The 17,381-nt window shown below is 17.7% G+C and overlaps 3 protein-coding genes across 3 annotated transcripts; 2 read left to right on the top strand and 1 right to left on the bottom strand.

The window, feature by feature from the left end:
* Positions 1-1,627: 1,627 nt before the first annotated feature.
* Positions 1,628-7,033, top strand: RAD50 (DNA repair protein RAD50, putative; the record flags this gene model as incomplete). Its single annotated transcript, XM_028674872.1, has 1 exon — positions 1,628-7,033. One exon carries the CDS (start codon positions 1,628-1,630, stop codon positions 7,031-7,033), a length of 5,406 nt encoding a protein of 1,801 aa, XP_028526460.1.
* A 1,055-nt stretch (positions 7,034-8,088) lies between these two features.
* PGAL8A_00134200 (conserved Plasmodium protein, unknown function) lies at positions 8,089-8,853 on the bottom strand (the record flags this gene model as incomplete). Its single annotated transcript, XM_028674871.1, has 1 exon — positions 8,089-8,853. One exon carries the CDS (start codon positions 8,851-8,853, stop codon positions 8,089-8,091), a length of 765 nt encoding a protein of 254 aa, XP_028526459.1.
* A 2,303-nt stretch (positions 8,854-11,156) lies between these two features.
* PGAL8A_00134100 (nucleoside diphosphate kinase, putative) lies at positions 11,157-17,023 on the top strand (the record flags this gene model as incomplete). The annotated part of the gene is made up of 7 exons (XM_028674870.1): positions 11,157-11,213; positions 11,340-11,414; positions 11,673-11,863; positions 12,105-12,384; positions 12,490-12,538; positions 12,658-12,800; positions 12,884-17,023. 7 exons carry the CDS (start codon positions 11,157-11,159, stop codon positions 17,021-17,023), a joined length of 4,935 nt encoding a protein of 1,644 aa, XP_028526458.1.
* Between the last annotated feature and the right edge of the window lie 358 nt (positions 17,024-17,381).

Here is a 17,381-nt window from a genome sequence, read left to right as displayed (position 1 = left end):
AAAAAAAAAAAAGAATTTCTTTAATTCTTAGAAAGAATTTAAATGCAGATTTATTTACATAAAAAAAAAAAAAAAATAATAGAAATAAAGAATTTCAAAAAAACCGTATAATTTTTTTTAAAAAGCATAGATCTACTGAAATGCTGAAATTCTATAAAATATTTCAATTTCTAAAGGACATAATAAAAAATTGATGCATTTTATTTTAAGAAATAGAAAGAGTGGTAAAAAAAAAAAAAGTTAAAAATATTTAAGAATTTTTGCTAATTAAACTTGATTTATTTTAATAAATCACAAAGTGTATATTTTTTTGTTAATTTAATAACATTTATCTATATTAATTAATCATATAAGATGTATCTATTTTTGTCAATATAAATTTATCATATACTTATTAACTATCTAAAAAATAAAAAGTTATAAAAAATACTATGAGATAATATAGTAGGAAGTATTTATTAACCATAAATGAGAAAAAATATAATTATAGAATATATTAATCATAGAATATATTTATCATAGAATATATTTATCATAGAATATATTTTTAAAATTAATAGAATATTAAGTTTATAAAAACAAATAAAAAGATAAGACAATTTAAACTACATGTTGAAAATACAAAGAAAGAATTCAGAAATGCTTTAGTAAAATAAATGTGCAACATACTAATATAAAAAAAAAAAAAAAATTTATTTTTAAAACCAAGAAGTTTGTTTTTTTTTCTTTTTTAATATTTTTATATTCCTTAAATTATCTTTTTATTAATTTTCATAAAAAAGCATAAAAAAATTATTGATATTAACAAATAAGTTTTTATTATATATAAATCCCTTTATGTATGATAAATTAATATATAATTAATTAAAATAACACTTTTTTAAATACACATTTACATATTATTTCTGTAATGTAATTCTTTATATTTTTATCTTTTTTTTAATATATGTAATCATTTTGAAAAATATATGGTGAAAAATATGGGGAATTCAAAGATTTTTAACTTTTCATAGTTCATTTTTAAATTAAATAGCTTATTTTTTTAAAACTTCAAAATTCTTAATTTTTTTTGCAAATAGAGTAACTTTTATATGTGATAAATTAAAAATTAAATAATACTATTTTCTCAATATGTAAGAAAAAAAATGAAAAAAGTTACTTTTTCAAAATAAAACTTACTAAAATTTTCATTTTTAAAGCGCATCAATACACAACGGAAATTTAATATTTAAGTTCTTATTTTGTTATATTTTTAAATATGGAGTTTCAGGATTCATTTAATTATTTTTTTTTAGAATTTGTGTTAAAATTTTTAATAATATACTTTGATACTTCTTTAAAAATAAGATCATATATATACGTAATTATAATCATTTTTTTAAAGAATTATTTTGTATAAATATTCTTAAAATATATATTTATGTGTTAATTACATATTTTTTTTTTTTTTTTATTTTAAACCTGAATATAATTAAAAATTGAAAAGAATAATTAAAATAAATTTTTTTCAATTATTTTAATATATGAGACATATATATTAAAAATATTTGATTCTAATTTTTTTAACACTATCATTATATATTTTTAAATAAATTATTTATTTATTTTTTTATTTGAATATTAAGTGATGACAACATTTGAAAAAATAGGGATACAAGGAATTAGAAGTTATTGTGATGATAGAGTTGAAAAAATAAAATTTTCATCTCCTATTACAATAATATATGGAAATAATGGCAGTGGTAAATCGACTATTATTGAATGTTTGAAAGTAAGTTGTACAGGAGACTTTCCTCCAAATGCAGAAAAAGGAAAATCATTTCTTCACGATCCTTTAGTATCTAATAAAATGAATATAAAAGGTAAAATTGACTTAATGATTAAGAATTATAATAATAAACAAATAGGAATATCAAGGTCATTTAGTTTATTTTATTCTAAAGATAAAAATAAAAAAGTTAAACACACATTTAGAGCTTTAGATAATTCTATAATTATTAAAAAAGATAAAGGAGATGATATTATTATTACTAATAAGTGTGTTGATATAAATAATCACATACCAAAATTAATGGGTGTTTCTAAAGCCCTTTTAGAAAATGTTATATTATGTCATCATGATGAAAGCTTATGGCCATTTAGTGAATCAACAAAAATAAAAAAGAAATTTGATGAATTATTTGGTGATGATCATTTTTCTAAAGTTCTAGATGAACTGATAAAATGTAAAAAACATATTAATGAAGTTTTAAAAAAGAAAGAATATGAATTACTAGCAATAAAAGATTGTTACGAGAAAAAAAAAAATATTAATTTAGAAATTGAAAAAAATGAAAAAGAAATTGAAAATGCGGAAATTTGTATTCAGTTAGATCAGGAAGAAATAAAAGAAAATTCCATTATATTAGATAATTTAAATAAAAATAGTAATATTTTGTATAAAATAATATCTAGTTTAAATACATATTTTATTTTATATGATAAATTTAAATTAGATTTAGAACAATATCAAAATATAAAAGAAATATATGAAGAAACTTCAGAAGAGTTAATAAAATTTCAGCAACTCTTTAGGAATGATTTATCTAAATGTCAAGATTTAATTAAAAAAGCTAAAGAGGAAATTGTACATCTAGATAATGAAAATGAAAAATGTTTAAAATTATATGATGAATCAAAAGTAAAGGAAAGTGATACAATTAATCAAAACATTAATATTTTAAATAATAAGGAAAAAAGAATAATAGATAATTTAAAAAACCTTTTTAATTTTGAACATAACTTTTTAAATGATATAAATGAAAAGAATGTAAACATATTTCTGTTAAAAGAATATTTTCATTTAAATTGTATAATAGAAAATAATGAAGTAATTACCAAAAAATATTTAAAATGGGATAATATTTTATCAGAAAAAAATTATAATTTTAAATTCAGAATAAAAAATGATTCCATGAATAAAATGTTAAGTAATAGTTATTCATTAGATAAAACTATTTTATTAGATATTAAAAATATGAAAAAAAAACATACAAAAAAATTAAAAATAATTAGATACTTTTTAAAACGCAATTTTATCCATATCCATAGGAATTTACTAAAAAAGATCATCATATTAAAAAAAAATAAAATTTATAAAAAGAGAATCTTAAAAATAGACAAAAAAATAGAAAAGTTAGAAAAATACAAAGAAAAATTAAATAGCCTAAAAAAAGAAGAAGAAATATACATAGATAATGTAAAAAAATTAGAAAAACTGAATCAATTGAAGTCTTTTTATGACACTATTAACATAGAGGAAATTGATAATTATAGTTTAAAAAAAGATACAAACTATTATGAGGATCAATTGATAAAATATAATAATCAATTAATTCATATTTCAAAAATAAAGAAAACACTAAATAATGTTTTTCATATTATAACTAATTGCAACTTGTTTTATGAATCTTATTTAAACATTCAAATTATTCATAATAAAATACATGATTTCATGAAAGAACAAATTGTTTTTTTTCGTCAAACAACTGACAACTATAAAATTTATAACTTAATAAAAGAAGATAAAAATTTATTCGAGTCTTTAGAAAATTTTTTGTTTTATAATGATTCACTATCTATAACATCAGAAAAACAGGAAGAAAAAAATATTCTTAATGTAAAAGAAAATGAAACACAACAATATGATATATTAACGAATATTAATGACAATAAAAAAAAAAAAAATGGTTGTGAATTGAAACCTACTGATTCTAATAAATTAATAAAAAGAACAGAACTGAAAAATTCTGTTTATTTAGAAAAAAATTTGAAAAATGAAGATAAAAAAGAAGAGGATATAAAAACAAAAAAAAAAAGAGAAAATTTATCAATTGAAGTAAAATGCCAATTGAAGAAAAGAAAAATTATATTTGATTTTTCCTTTTTAAGTAAAAATAATTTGGACATTGTGAGAATTATAATAAGTAAGTTTTTGGATAAATATGAGAGAAAAATAGAAAATATAGAAAATCAAATACACCTATTAAAGGAAAAAATTATATATATTTATAAAGAAATGGATGATATTAAAAATAAAATAGAAAATTATTCTAACATTTTATCTGAATTTAATTTAATGTTACAAAAAAATAATTTTAAAAATCTGAATGATTTTGTGTTATTTTTTTGTACTCTTAAAAAAGATATGAAAAAAATAAAACTTGATATATACAACTTACAGAAGAAAGAAGAATCATTAAATAATTTTTTAGATAATTCTGAAAGAAATCATTTTTGTGATTTATGTAAAAGTGATATCAGTGAATTTCAATTAAATAAAGTTAAATTAAATATTACAATCAACAAAAAGGATATACATCAACAGATAGAAGAAAAAAATACCATTTTTAACAATTTAAAATATAAGAAAAAAGAATTGTTTTCCATACTAAAGTATCATCAACATTATATAAATCCTATTGATATTAAAACGATATCTATAAATGAAGAAGTAAATTCTAAAAAGAAAAAATTGGCTGACATACAAAATAATATAAATAAATATTCCATAAAAATAAATAAAATCAATGAAAAATATAAATTAATGAAACACTTTCATAATAATTGCACTGATTTAATAAATAAAGAAAAAGATATTATTTGTGAAAGAGAGCATATTATTTTACACTATTTAGAAATGAAAAACAAAAGCAAAGCATTACAAGAATTAGAAAACAATAATACATATGAAGAAGTGATAAATATTTTACTTGAATCTTTAGAACAAATTAATATGGAAGAAATATATTTAAAGGAATTAAAAGAGTTTCTTGATAATTTTAAAAAATATAACCATAAAAAAGTATTAGCGTTTATTTTTGAGATGACTGATATGTTTATTAAAGATAATTATGTTTCATATGGAGGAGATTTAACCAACAGTGAATTAAAAATAGATAACTTTAAAAATAAATGTGAAAGTGATAATGAAATTTTTTCTAAATATGTTTTGAAGGAAAAAATAAATAGAGAAAAATGTAAAGTAAGTGAAGATGAACATAAAGAAATAAATATCATAGAAAAGAAAATAGGAGATGGTATAAATAAAGAATTAAAAGAAGAGTTATATGAAAAATATGAGAATAATATAAAAGAGAAAATAAAGTGCAACAAGTATAGAAAATGTATTAAAAAAGAAGCTACTTACACTAATGAAGAAACCAAAAAACATCTCAATGAATTATTACATCATAATTTAAATGATGAAAATAAAGAAGAAATAATAAATTCATATAATTTTTTTCTCACTTTAATACATGAAAAATTATATAAATTACATGACAATGCATCAATAAACATTTATGAAGAAAAATTAGATAAAGAATATATATTTAAAAATTTTAATTTCGCTCATAATGTGAAAGTAATAATAAAAATTAATAAAATTTTTAAAAAAATATATGATACGTGTTTGTTATATATAAATTTAGAAGAATTTAAGAGAAAAGAACAAATAAATATGATAAACAAAATGAAATCATTTATAAATGATAGAAATGAATTTATAGAAGAAAAAGCGAAAAAATTAGAAAGAGTCATAAATATAGATAAGAATATTAGAAATTTGATAAAGAAAATGGAAAAATATATTTTATATTATTTAAAAAAAAAGAGGCGTGTAGAAAATTGTTTATTACAAAATTCTAAATTACTTAAGAAATGCGAGATGCGAGAAAAGTGTATTAGAAAACGTATAATAAATAATAGAAATAATGTTTATCATGAAAATAAGAATTATTATCTTAAAATGAACATAATGGATGAATTTATTGATGAAATAGAAAGGATAAATATAAAAAAGAAAGAGAAAGAAAAAAATCTAAATGAAATTAAAGAAAAAATATATAACAATGAAGCTATCAAGAATGAAGTAAATGAAATTGCTAAAAAAATTAACCAAAAGAAAGAGCAGATATTATGTTTAGAAAAGGAAAAAATAAATATTGAAAAAATGTATCACTCAATTGTTATGAATACAAATTTAAAAAAAAGTCATGAACGATTTTTAGATCATCACAAAAATTTTATTCATTCCATAGTTGAATTAAAAAATTCATTTTTTTTAGAAGACAAAAAGGAAGAAGGATTAAATGAAATAAATTCTATCATAAAACAATTAGAACATATTTATGAAAGTTGTTGTGATATATATAATTTTTTAAATGAATCATTTGATTTCTCAAATTATAAAAATAAATTGAACGAATTAATAAACGTAAAGAAAGAAAATTTAAAAGAAAAAATAGAAGCTTACACAAAAACAATTAACAGTTTAAAAATAAAAGAAGCAGAATTAAAAGGAAAAATAGGATTAAGGAAAGAATATATCGACAAATTAAAAAACGATATAAAATCCAAGTTATTTATTAATATAGAAAAAGAATATAAAAAAAAAATTGTGGAAATACATGTGTATAAAAATGTAATAAAAGACATATGCAATTTTTATTTTTCCTTTGATCAAGCGATAATTAAATTTCATTCTTTAAAAATGCAAGAAATTAATATATCTATAAGAAATTTATGGAGGAGAGTATATACTAGTACAGATATTGATTATATTTATATAAAATCAGATGTTCAAACAGAATGTAATGAAAAAATTAATCAAAGAAGATCATATAACTATCGAGTTGTTATGGTAAAAGATAATTGTGAACTTGATATGAAAGGGAGATGTTCATCAGGTCAGAAAGTTTTATCTTCTATCATAATTCGATTGGCATTAGCTGAATCGTTTTCCATTAAATGTGGAATATTAGCCCTAGATGAGCCAACAACAAATTTAGATAAGTATAATTCAAGAAATTTAGCTAGTTTAATTGCAAATATAGTAGATCTTAGAAAAAATAATTCTACATTCCAGCTTATTCTTATAACACATGACACTTATTTTGTTGATGTTTTATCACAATATGGATTGACCAATTGCTATTATAAAATTAAAAAAGATGAACAAGGATATTCTAGGATTGAAAAAACACAAACATAATGTATAATTAAACTATTGACATCTTTATTCATTTTTTTATTCAATACATATATAAATTTATATATACTTTGTTTAATATTAAACTTTAGACAATGTAACATTTAAAATCTTATAAAATATTCATTTTTTCTTATATTATTCTAAAAAAAGTTTTATTTTTTTGTTTTTTTATAATATGGTTGATGTATATAAAGTTTTATGCATCCATTAAAAAGTTCAATTTGTTTATTGTTTCTAATATATTATTTCTTTAATTTTTTGTTTTATTTAATTGATTCATGTATAACACAAAATGCACTTCCATTTAATTTTTTGATTAGAGAATGAATAGTTTTTTCATACATAAGTAGGTAGACATTTATTTTATTAACCTTTAACGACTTCATAAACTTTTAAATATGAATATTAAAATTTAATTAAAACTTACGTAAAAATTAAGTATATTATTATTAATAAGTTAAAAAGGATAATAAAACAAAATAAATTAATACATGAAATAAAATGAAACATTGTATATATTAATATAGTATGCATTATTTACACTTAATATTGAAATAAATTTTATATATAAAAAGTGTCACCTAGAATATTTAAAAAGAATAAGTTTATAAATATTTTCTCTTTATGTAAACAACTATTTAAAAAAAAAAAATTGACATATATTTTATTATCAACTTTTTCAAAAAGGAATTAAAAAAAAAAAAAAAAAAAAAAAAAAAAAAAAAACTTGTATATAAAGCATTAAAGTTAAAAAAAAAAAAAATAGAGAAGCATACAAGAAAAAAAATTAAAATATTACGTTCTAACGTAAATAATTTATATAAAATATTAAATTATAAATGAAAATATTAATTTTTCAAATTGTCTTATTCATTTAATTATAAATATAATTTTTTCTATTATACACATGAAAAAAAAAAAATAAAATTATACGTTACATTTTTTATCTTTACGTTTTTTTTTTTTTTTTTTTTTTTCTATTCGCATAATGGTAACTTATGCTTTTGCTTTAATTCATAATTATTTTAATTTTCTTTGAAGTATCAAAAATGAAATTAATTCATTATTTTTGATGGATCATATGGAACTCCGTTTTCTAATCTTTGTTTTGACATTATTATGGGCTTTACATTTAAACTAACGTTATCATATAGTTGTCCCTCTTCATCCAATCCAGTTGCATCTAGTTTCTTATTTTGAGATTCAATCAAAGACTCTAAATATTCATCTACCAAATAATAATTGTAGTAATATTTAAATTTTGAATAAGGCTCCTCATTGTTACTTGTACAGGAATTTTGTGCCATATTTTTACTATAAAAACAATTATCTTGGGAATTTGTTTTTTCATCATCTTCTTTATTTTTAATCCTAGATTTATTTAGTTCGTTAGATATATTTTTTTGATCATGCACCCAATCATCAACAAGATTTTGTGGTAAAGATACCTTTGTACTACTATCTTCTACCGGTAATTTTATTTTACATGTTTCATGATAAACTGGCTGCCATTCTATATTTTGATTAACATTAAGAGGGAATTCATTTATATTTCTATAATCTTTTATCTGATCATGTTCGTTTTCACTTGTTTTAAGTTTTGTATTAGGAACATTTTCTACGGAATTATTAGACTTTCTTGCAAACATTCTTTTTATTTTATGCATAACGCTTGTTCCATTATTATGTATACTTTTATTATTATATGATGAAATACTTTTATTATTTTTTTGCATTAAACTTCGTGCTCTATTTCTATATTTCAAAGGCTTTTTATACTGAATGTTATCATTCAATGATAAAGTGGAAGAGTAATTCATTTTTGTAACAAATAATTACAAGTTTAAAAAACAAAAAAAAAAAGCGTTTGATATTTCAAAAAAAAAAAAAAAAAACTTATAAGTTGTAATAATATATAAATATAAATATAATTATTAATACATTTAAGACAATAAGGTTTAAAAAGTTTTATTTATTTATCAAAGAAAATAACAATTGGTATATATATTTAATATTTCTAAATGAAAAGATGTTATTATTGGACAAAATTTGACTAAATATATTAGTAGGTAATAAAGAAAAAAAATAAAGAATGCACACTAAAAACACATCAAATTAAGGTTTTTTTTTTTTTTTTTTTTTTTTTTTTTTTTTTAATTAAATTATATGAATAATTCATAATTTTGATTCTTTTTTGCTTGCTTTTTCATTTAAAAATTAAAAAACATATATTAGACAATGTATGTAAATACGAAAAACAATATTTTTAAAAGTTGTTTATAAAATCAAGTGAAAAAAAATTATTATAATAGATGCAAAATATGTATATCTGTAAATAGATAATACATAGTAGCTTTAAGGCTTAATATTTTATAATATTATTTTAAGGTAAAATACATATATATATGTGAAATTATGAAAATTTTGATAATATTGGTTTCTTTAATTTTAACATATTTTGTTATATTACTCAAGATCTTAACTATGATATTATATGAATATATACTTTTTTATAATATATTTATAATATGTGCATATGGTGTGCATTTATTAATACTGGAAACTTATACGTTTTATGTGTGCAAAAAAAAAATATTTTATGAACAGAAAATTTAAAACTATATAGAAGTAAATAATCTAAAATCAATATAAGCATCTTACAAATTACATAAATGGGTACAAAAAAGAAAAAAATATATTAAATAAAGTAAAATTTAAATTTTTAAAGGTGTAAAAAACTTGTACAATAACAATCAAATTACAAGCTTGTTCTTAATTATCTACAAAAAAAAAAAATGTATATTATTAATACATATATAAGTTAATAACAAAAAAGGAATATTCTTATCATTATTTTTGCTTTTTTTTATTCTATATATTAAGCAAATATGTTATGATATCTCTGTAAATATATAATTAAATTCTTTAGATATTATGAAATTTTTATTTTTGAATTAGTTTCTCTTTGTTTACCGTATGAAATGTGGTTAAGACAAATAAAATAATTTCATATGTTTACAATTAAATATATATATTATATAGTGCTTAAAAAGTAACTTAAAATTACTTATATATTTTTTTTATAACATATGAACAAAATATTTCCTCATAAAAGATAAATTTTCGGTAAAAATATATTTAATTCAGGCTTACTAAAATACTAGAAGATTTTTTAATTTTAGCTTTTCATATTTAAATCAATAGCATAATTATTCATTTAAAAAAATTATACCAATAAAAATAAAATATCATATATTTCTATATTTTCTATATAGAATATAAAAGCACATCTATTGGAGGTTTGACTATATTTCATGATTTTATTATATATTTTTGAAAAATCCTATTATTTCATTTAAAATTTAATTCATGAAAAAACAATGAATATTTGTTATTAGAACAGTCGAGGTATACTATTATTTATCATTAACATATAAATAACGAAGATAGTTAACTTTTTGCTTTCATTAAATATAAAATTCGTTTTAATCAAAAATATATAATTTACTTAATGAGCTTATTACAATGAAATATAACTTGTATATATTTATAATTTTACAATTTCTTCTGAAAGTATTAAAGAAAAAAAAATAATTTATTTTTTATTAAATAGTAAAAATATATGTATTTTATTCACTATGAAAAATAATGGTATTTAGGTAAAAATTATTAAAAAAAAAAAAAAAATTATAGAGAAAACAGAAATTGTCTTTTTTAATTTTTAAGTATATAGTTTTTTTAAAGAAGTTAAAATAAGAATTCAATAAAAAATATATATTTTAATAAAGTATTTGCATCTAAAAAAAATTACAATATATTTCCTAAATGAAATATAATATATAACTTTAATAATTTTGTAAAATTATTTGTATATAAATAAAGCTAGAATAATGTCTAAATTTTTTCTCTTTTTTTTTTTTTTTTTTTTTTTTTTTTTTTTTTTTTTTTTTAATATAAATACCATAGAATAAGAAAAAAAAAGATAAATGTTATTAGAATTTATTTCTTATAAATATATATATCAAAAATATTATACTAAATTAATTCAAGAAAAATATAAGCATAAAAATCATATTATTTTTTTTTTACATCTAAATATTAAGACAATTTTAATTAAATTAAAATGAAGGACGAAAGATGTGTATTTATTATATTTCCAGATGTTACCAACAATTTTAAAGTAAAAAATAAGAAAAAAATCATACAATGAATATATTTTATTGAAAAAAAAAAATACTAAAAATTTTAAATATATAATAAATTATCATTTGTACTATAACCTGATAATATATGTATGTAAACATAGGACGAAGAAGTTCTAGAAAAATTAGAGAAAAAGGATTTTATTATTTTAAGAAAAAAAAAAGTGCATTTAGTAAAAGTAAACATAAGGAAAAATATATATATATATATATATATGAGGAAATTAAAATATTAATAAATTACATGAAACATATAAACACTTGAAAAAAATTTAGAAAAATATACGAAAAATTATGATTATTAAAAAAGAGATACATAAAATAATTAAAAAAAACTTAAAATAATATTAAATATATTGTATAACTTAAAATAATTTTAATACTATTTGGGAAAATTTAACTTTGATTTTTTATATTTTTTTTAATTGTCTTTAAAGAATGAAATAAAGGAAATTTTTAATTGCACACCTGAACAGTATAAAAATATTAATGAATTTTATGAATATATAGAAAGTGGATTATCAGTTATTTCTTTAATAGAGCACATAGAAGGAGATACATATACGAAATTGAGTTCTTTAGTTAAAAGAAATTCTATCTTAATAAAAGATGAAAAATATTTTGAATGGTTAAATATAAATATGTATTCTTATGCATGAAAATATTGTTCTATTTGATGAAATGAGAAAATTCAAATATTAGTAGCAACACTTAAAAGAACTTTGCATGTTAATATTTATTTTTATATAAGAATAAAATTTTAAAGAAAATTTAATAGATTATTTTGTTAATATTTTTGATAAATATATAAATTTTACTTTAATATTTTTTTTTATTTCTATATATATTTTTTATATAATTTCTTGTAGCTTGGAATACCAATGCAATTTAAATTGCAAAAATGTTCCTTTTTATTTTAGCAAAAATTACTGGTTTTTTATCCGAGATCTAAATTTTTTTTTTCGGCCTCATGAAAATAATAACTTAGAAAGAACTTTAATAATATTAAAACCTGATGTTATAGAACTAAATCATTTAAATAATATAATAAATGATATATTGAATTTTGATTTATTAATAGTTGCTATAAGAAGAGGAATATTATCTTATGATCGTGCAAATAAATTATATGAAGATTTATATAGGAAGGTTTTTTTATTAAAACTAAATGAATCAATATTATAAGAGTAAAACATTATCTTATTTATCTATTTATTTATTTTTATTTTTTTTTTTTTTTTTTCATGTAACTAGCCTTACTATAAGAGCTTAATCAATTTTATGACTTCTACCAAAGGAATAGGTTCAAAATGCAAAAAAAAAAAAAAAAAAAAAAAAAAAAAAAAAAAAAAAAAAAAAAAAAAAAATACTAAAAGACAAAATAATATACAAATAAATAAATATATATTTATATATTTATAGTCTGCTTAGTAATTGAAGGTAGAAATTGTATAAAACGATCCAAAATTTTATGCGGCCCTTCTTTATCTATTAGCAGTTATGATGACATACCAGAAAATTGCTTAAAAAAAAAATATGGAACAAGTAAAATGAGAAATGCTGTGGTATGAAAAAAAAAAAAAAAATGGTATATTTACATATATACATATATATATATGTAAATTTTTTTTTTTTTTTTTTTAATAAGCATATCCCTAATGATAATAACATAGATAAAGAAATAGAATTGTTCTTTAATGATGAAGACTTTAAATGTGAAAAAGGAATTTTAATAATTAAAAAAAAAATATTAAATTCAGAATATTTATTTAGTTTAAGAGAATATTTAAATTATTATGGATTTCGTATATTAGAAGAGAAAATAATTTTAATGAGTGAAAATATTTTAAAAATTTTACCTGTAGAAAAAAAAAAAAACATAGAAGATTTAAATGATAAAGAATTTATAATTATTGTTATCTCTAGAACTAACTGTATTACTTGTTTAGAATACTTAATTGGACTAAATAATGTTAAAGAATCAAAAATGAAAAGACCAAATAGCATTAAAAGTGTATTTTGTAAAAATGATGATGATATTATATTTATCAAGGATAAAAAAAAAATAAATGAGTTAATAAAAATTTATTTTAATTTTGAAAAATATAATGACATTATTACAATTGATAACATAAAAAATTTTATATTCTGCAAAAGTGTTACTAATTTTTGCAAGCCAGAAGAAAATATAAAATTAACTAATGTGCTAATGGAATGTTTTACTAAAATTTGTAAATTGAAACCCGATGAAAATTCAGTTATACTATGGTTAAGTAAATGGTTTGAACAAAAAGAGCGAGAAATTAAAGAAATTACTAAAAAAAAAAACGAAATAAATAAGAAAGACGAAACTTTTAATTTATTAAAAAAAAAAGAAAAAAACTCTCCAAATATAAAAGAAATAGAAAATAAAAATGTTAGTGAAATAAATAATTTTGATAATTCATTAAAATTAACTGACGATATTAAATTGCAACAAAAATATAAAAAAGTTATTATTATACCTGATGTGTATGAAGATCTTGTATCAAAAGAAGATAATGAAAAAATAAAATTTAAAATTATAAAACATTTTGAAAAATTAAATTCCATTAATTTAAGTTTTAATGAATTATGTAAAAAAGAAGAAAAAAAAAATTCTCTACTAGGAAAAAAAATAGAATATACAAAAAAAAAATATAAGCATTTAACATTAGATTTAATAAAAAGAATATTAAAAGAAAATTTAGAAAGAAATAAGATATTTAATAATTATATATTAACTGATTTTATGAAAATTATAGATCCTACATATTTAACAGATGAAAATATAATACCTTGTTCATTTTGTTTAATAATTTATAGAGAAGAAGGAAAAAGTGGAAAAAAAGAAGATAGCAATGTAGTAAATGAAAAATATAATTCTTTTTTAAATTTTCTAAATAAAAATGACAAGAATAATAATTACATAAGAAATTTTTTAAAAAAAGGAAAGCTTCTGATTTATAGATATAACTTTATAGAATTTATAAAAAACTTTCAAAATGAGCTTTTAATTTTTTATGGAATAAATGTAAATCATATAAAAAATATAATTAATTTTCTTTCATCTAGCTACAATTATTATTATATAGACCATCTGAAGTTAATTAAAGAAGAAGAAAAAAAAAAATATTTAAATAATAGAAATATGAATGAAAATTCAGATTTATTCTTTTCTTTTTTTGTTGAAAAATTTAATATGTTAATAAGTAAAGATTATAAAAAATTTATTATATGCAATTTTCTTTTTAGTATGGAGCATATAAATATATTAGAAAAAAGATTTAATACTAATGTAAAACTTTTTTATTTTAAATGCAAAATTGATAAAAATGTAATCGACATAAAAGACAAACAAAAACAGCTATTTGAAATAGTTTGTAAGAAAAAAAAAAATGATAGTCTCAAAAATAAAATACATGAATTTTTTATTAAAAATCCAAAAATAAAAGAGAAACAATTGTTTACATTTAATATAAAAAATAAAAATGAACAAATTGATAAATCAGTGGATTATTTTTTTGATATATTGAGGGTAGTAAAAACGAAAATTATAATTATTTGTAATTTAACTATGAAAAATGTAGATTTTATTGGATTATATCTTCAATTTCAGTTTCCTAATGTTGTCTTTTGTGACTTAAATTTTATTGACGAACTTGATATGCAAAACAATAAAGAAAATAAAATAGGAGAATTCATTGATGATGTATTTTATGAAAATAATTATAAAAATAATGATAACCAAGATAAATGTAATAATAAACAAAGAACAAATGATATAATAAGTAAAATGAAAAATTTTTGTTCTAAAATCAATGCAACCTATTTCGTTTTTTCTAGTTTCCCTAGTGATTTAGAGTACGAAGATTATGAAAAATTAAATTTTTTTTTTGATATAAAACTATGTATACTAGTTATTGAGAATGCTTATTTTTTAAAAAATTTAGAAATTTCAAAAGTTAAAGAATATCCTTTTTCTTCTATATTTTTCTTTCTTTATAACAAAGGAAATTTGTTAATAATTGAAGAAGATGAAAAAAAAGAAAATAATTTTAAACTTAGTAAAGATTTAAAAGGTTTAGGTAATGACAATGTACTTACTAGTTGTGAGAAAGAAAAATGTGAAATAAAAAACAGTTCTAAAAGTGAAGTTGCTGTAATAAATAACAGTCATAATATTAATAATAATGATAAGGTTATCAATTATAATACAAATATGTGCAATGATAAAGTAAATATAGAAGAAAATACTGAAATAGAATTCCATGATGAAATGAAAAAAAAAATTTTAAAAAAAATTGAAGATAGAATTAAACCAAAGTTGATTTGTTATTATATGCCAGACAAGTATAATTTAAAAAAATTTTTAAAAAAAATAGTGAATAATAAAACTAAAGAATTATTTCATTGTATATTTTATGAAGATGTTATGAAGGAATTTGTCTCAATAAATGAAAGAAAATCTCAAAATTTTCTAAATAAACTAATACAAGATATAAAAACAAACAAGTGGAAAATGCAAAATGAAATATATATAAAATATATAGAATTTATCTTAAAAAATTCAAGCAAATATCTATTTTCAAATATTATTTTACACAATATGCCTCATTTTGAATATTTGAATGATAATATCACAGAAAATTTTTCTAATTTATCAGAATTCACAAAAGTTATTCAGTTCATCTATTTTACAAAAGAAGAAAAAATGATAACTGAAAATAAAAGATGTACTATTTTAAATGATCAAATGATATTTCATTATAATCAAGAAGAATGTAATCCTTCTTTTAAAAATAATCAAATGGATATGGAAAGAGGAAATTCCAACGTAAATGGAGAACATTTTGAAAATGAAAATAAAAGTAACAATCATAAGAAATATGTAAATGAAGAAATTGTAAATGAAGAAATTGTAAATAAAAAATCAAATGTTTTAAATAAAAATGAATTTGATGCAGAAGATAATGAAGTAAATAATGAGCATACAGAAAAAAATAGTGAAGGAGAAAACAATGAAGAAAAAAAAAGTGAGGAAAAATGTGAAAGAAAAAAAAATGAAGATGAAAAAGGGAAATATAATAAAAAAGCTGAAGATATAAAAAACATTTTATTAAAAAAATATTCGGATATTGAATTCACTAGAATTTTTATAAATAAAAACATTCCATTTAATATTAGTAATCCTTTTTGTCCCAAAATTATAATTCTATTTATTCCTCAAAACGAATATTTACAGTTTTATTTATCATCTCTAGTATGTTTTAATTTAAAAAATTTTAAATCTATTAATACAACAAGTTTAATGTATGAAGAGATAATAAAAGAAAAAATAAAAAATAAAATAATGTATTTTAAAAATCATAAAATGAATGGAAAAAATGTTAATTTTAATATAGACAAAAGAAAGTTATTGAAGAAAATTTTTAAATCTTTATTTGATAAAATAAAAAATTCAGATAGTAACATATTATTAACAGGGTTACCTATTGTAAAAAAGAAATATAATAATAGTGATTATTTTTATCAGTTCAATTTATTTAAGTCGTTCAAAATTCATGGAATAATATCCCTCTTTTTTGATGATAATTATCTAGAAACTTTTTCATCAAATAAAAATATATGCGAAGAGAAATATAATGATATATTAGAACTAATAAAAAAAGAATTTAGTCATAATCATAAATTATATTCAGAAAAAGTAATTAACAATAATGATTTAAAATATGTATTAAATGACATTAAAAATCAATTTTCTTTTTAATGTCTTAACGATTTTAACAAATTTTCCTTTATGCTTACATTATTTAAATTTTTTTTATTTTTTTTTAATTTTTTTTTTCTTTTCTACAAATTAACTTTTTTTCAATATATATATATATATTTTTTATTTTAAAAACATTTTATTTTTTTAATGATTTCCAACTAAATTCAATTAAAGAAGTAAAAAATTATTGAAAAAAAGTTTATTATAATACTTTTGTTCTGAATGGTTAAATCTTTTATTTGTGTAATTTTTTTTTATTATTTTCTCATTATTTTTTCATATTATACATTATTTAACAAAAAAAAAATATATATATATATATATATATATATATATATATATATATATATATATA

Source organism: Plasmodium gallinaceum (genome assembly GCF_900005855.1).
Source record: "Plasmodium gallinaceum strain 8A genome assembly, contig: PGAL8A_v1_65, whole genome shotgun sequence".
Taxonomy (NCBI): Eukaryota; Apicomplexa; class Aconoidasida; order Haemosporida; family Plasmodiidae; genus Plasmodium; species Plasmodium gallinaceum.
The sequence above is the reverse complement of the archived record's forward strand: the minus strand, read 5'-3'. Positions and strand labels throughout refer to the sequence as shown.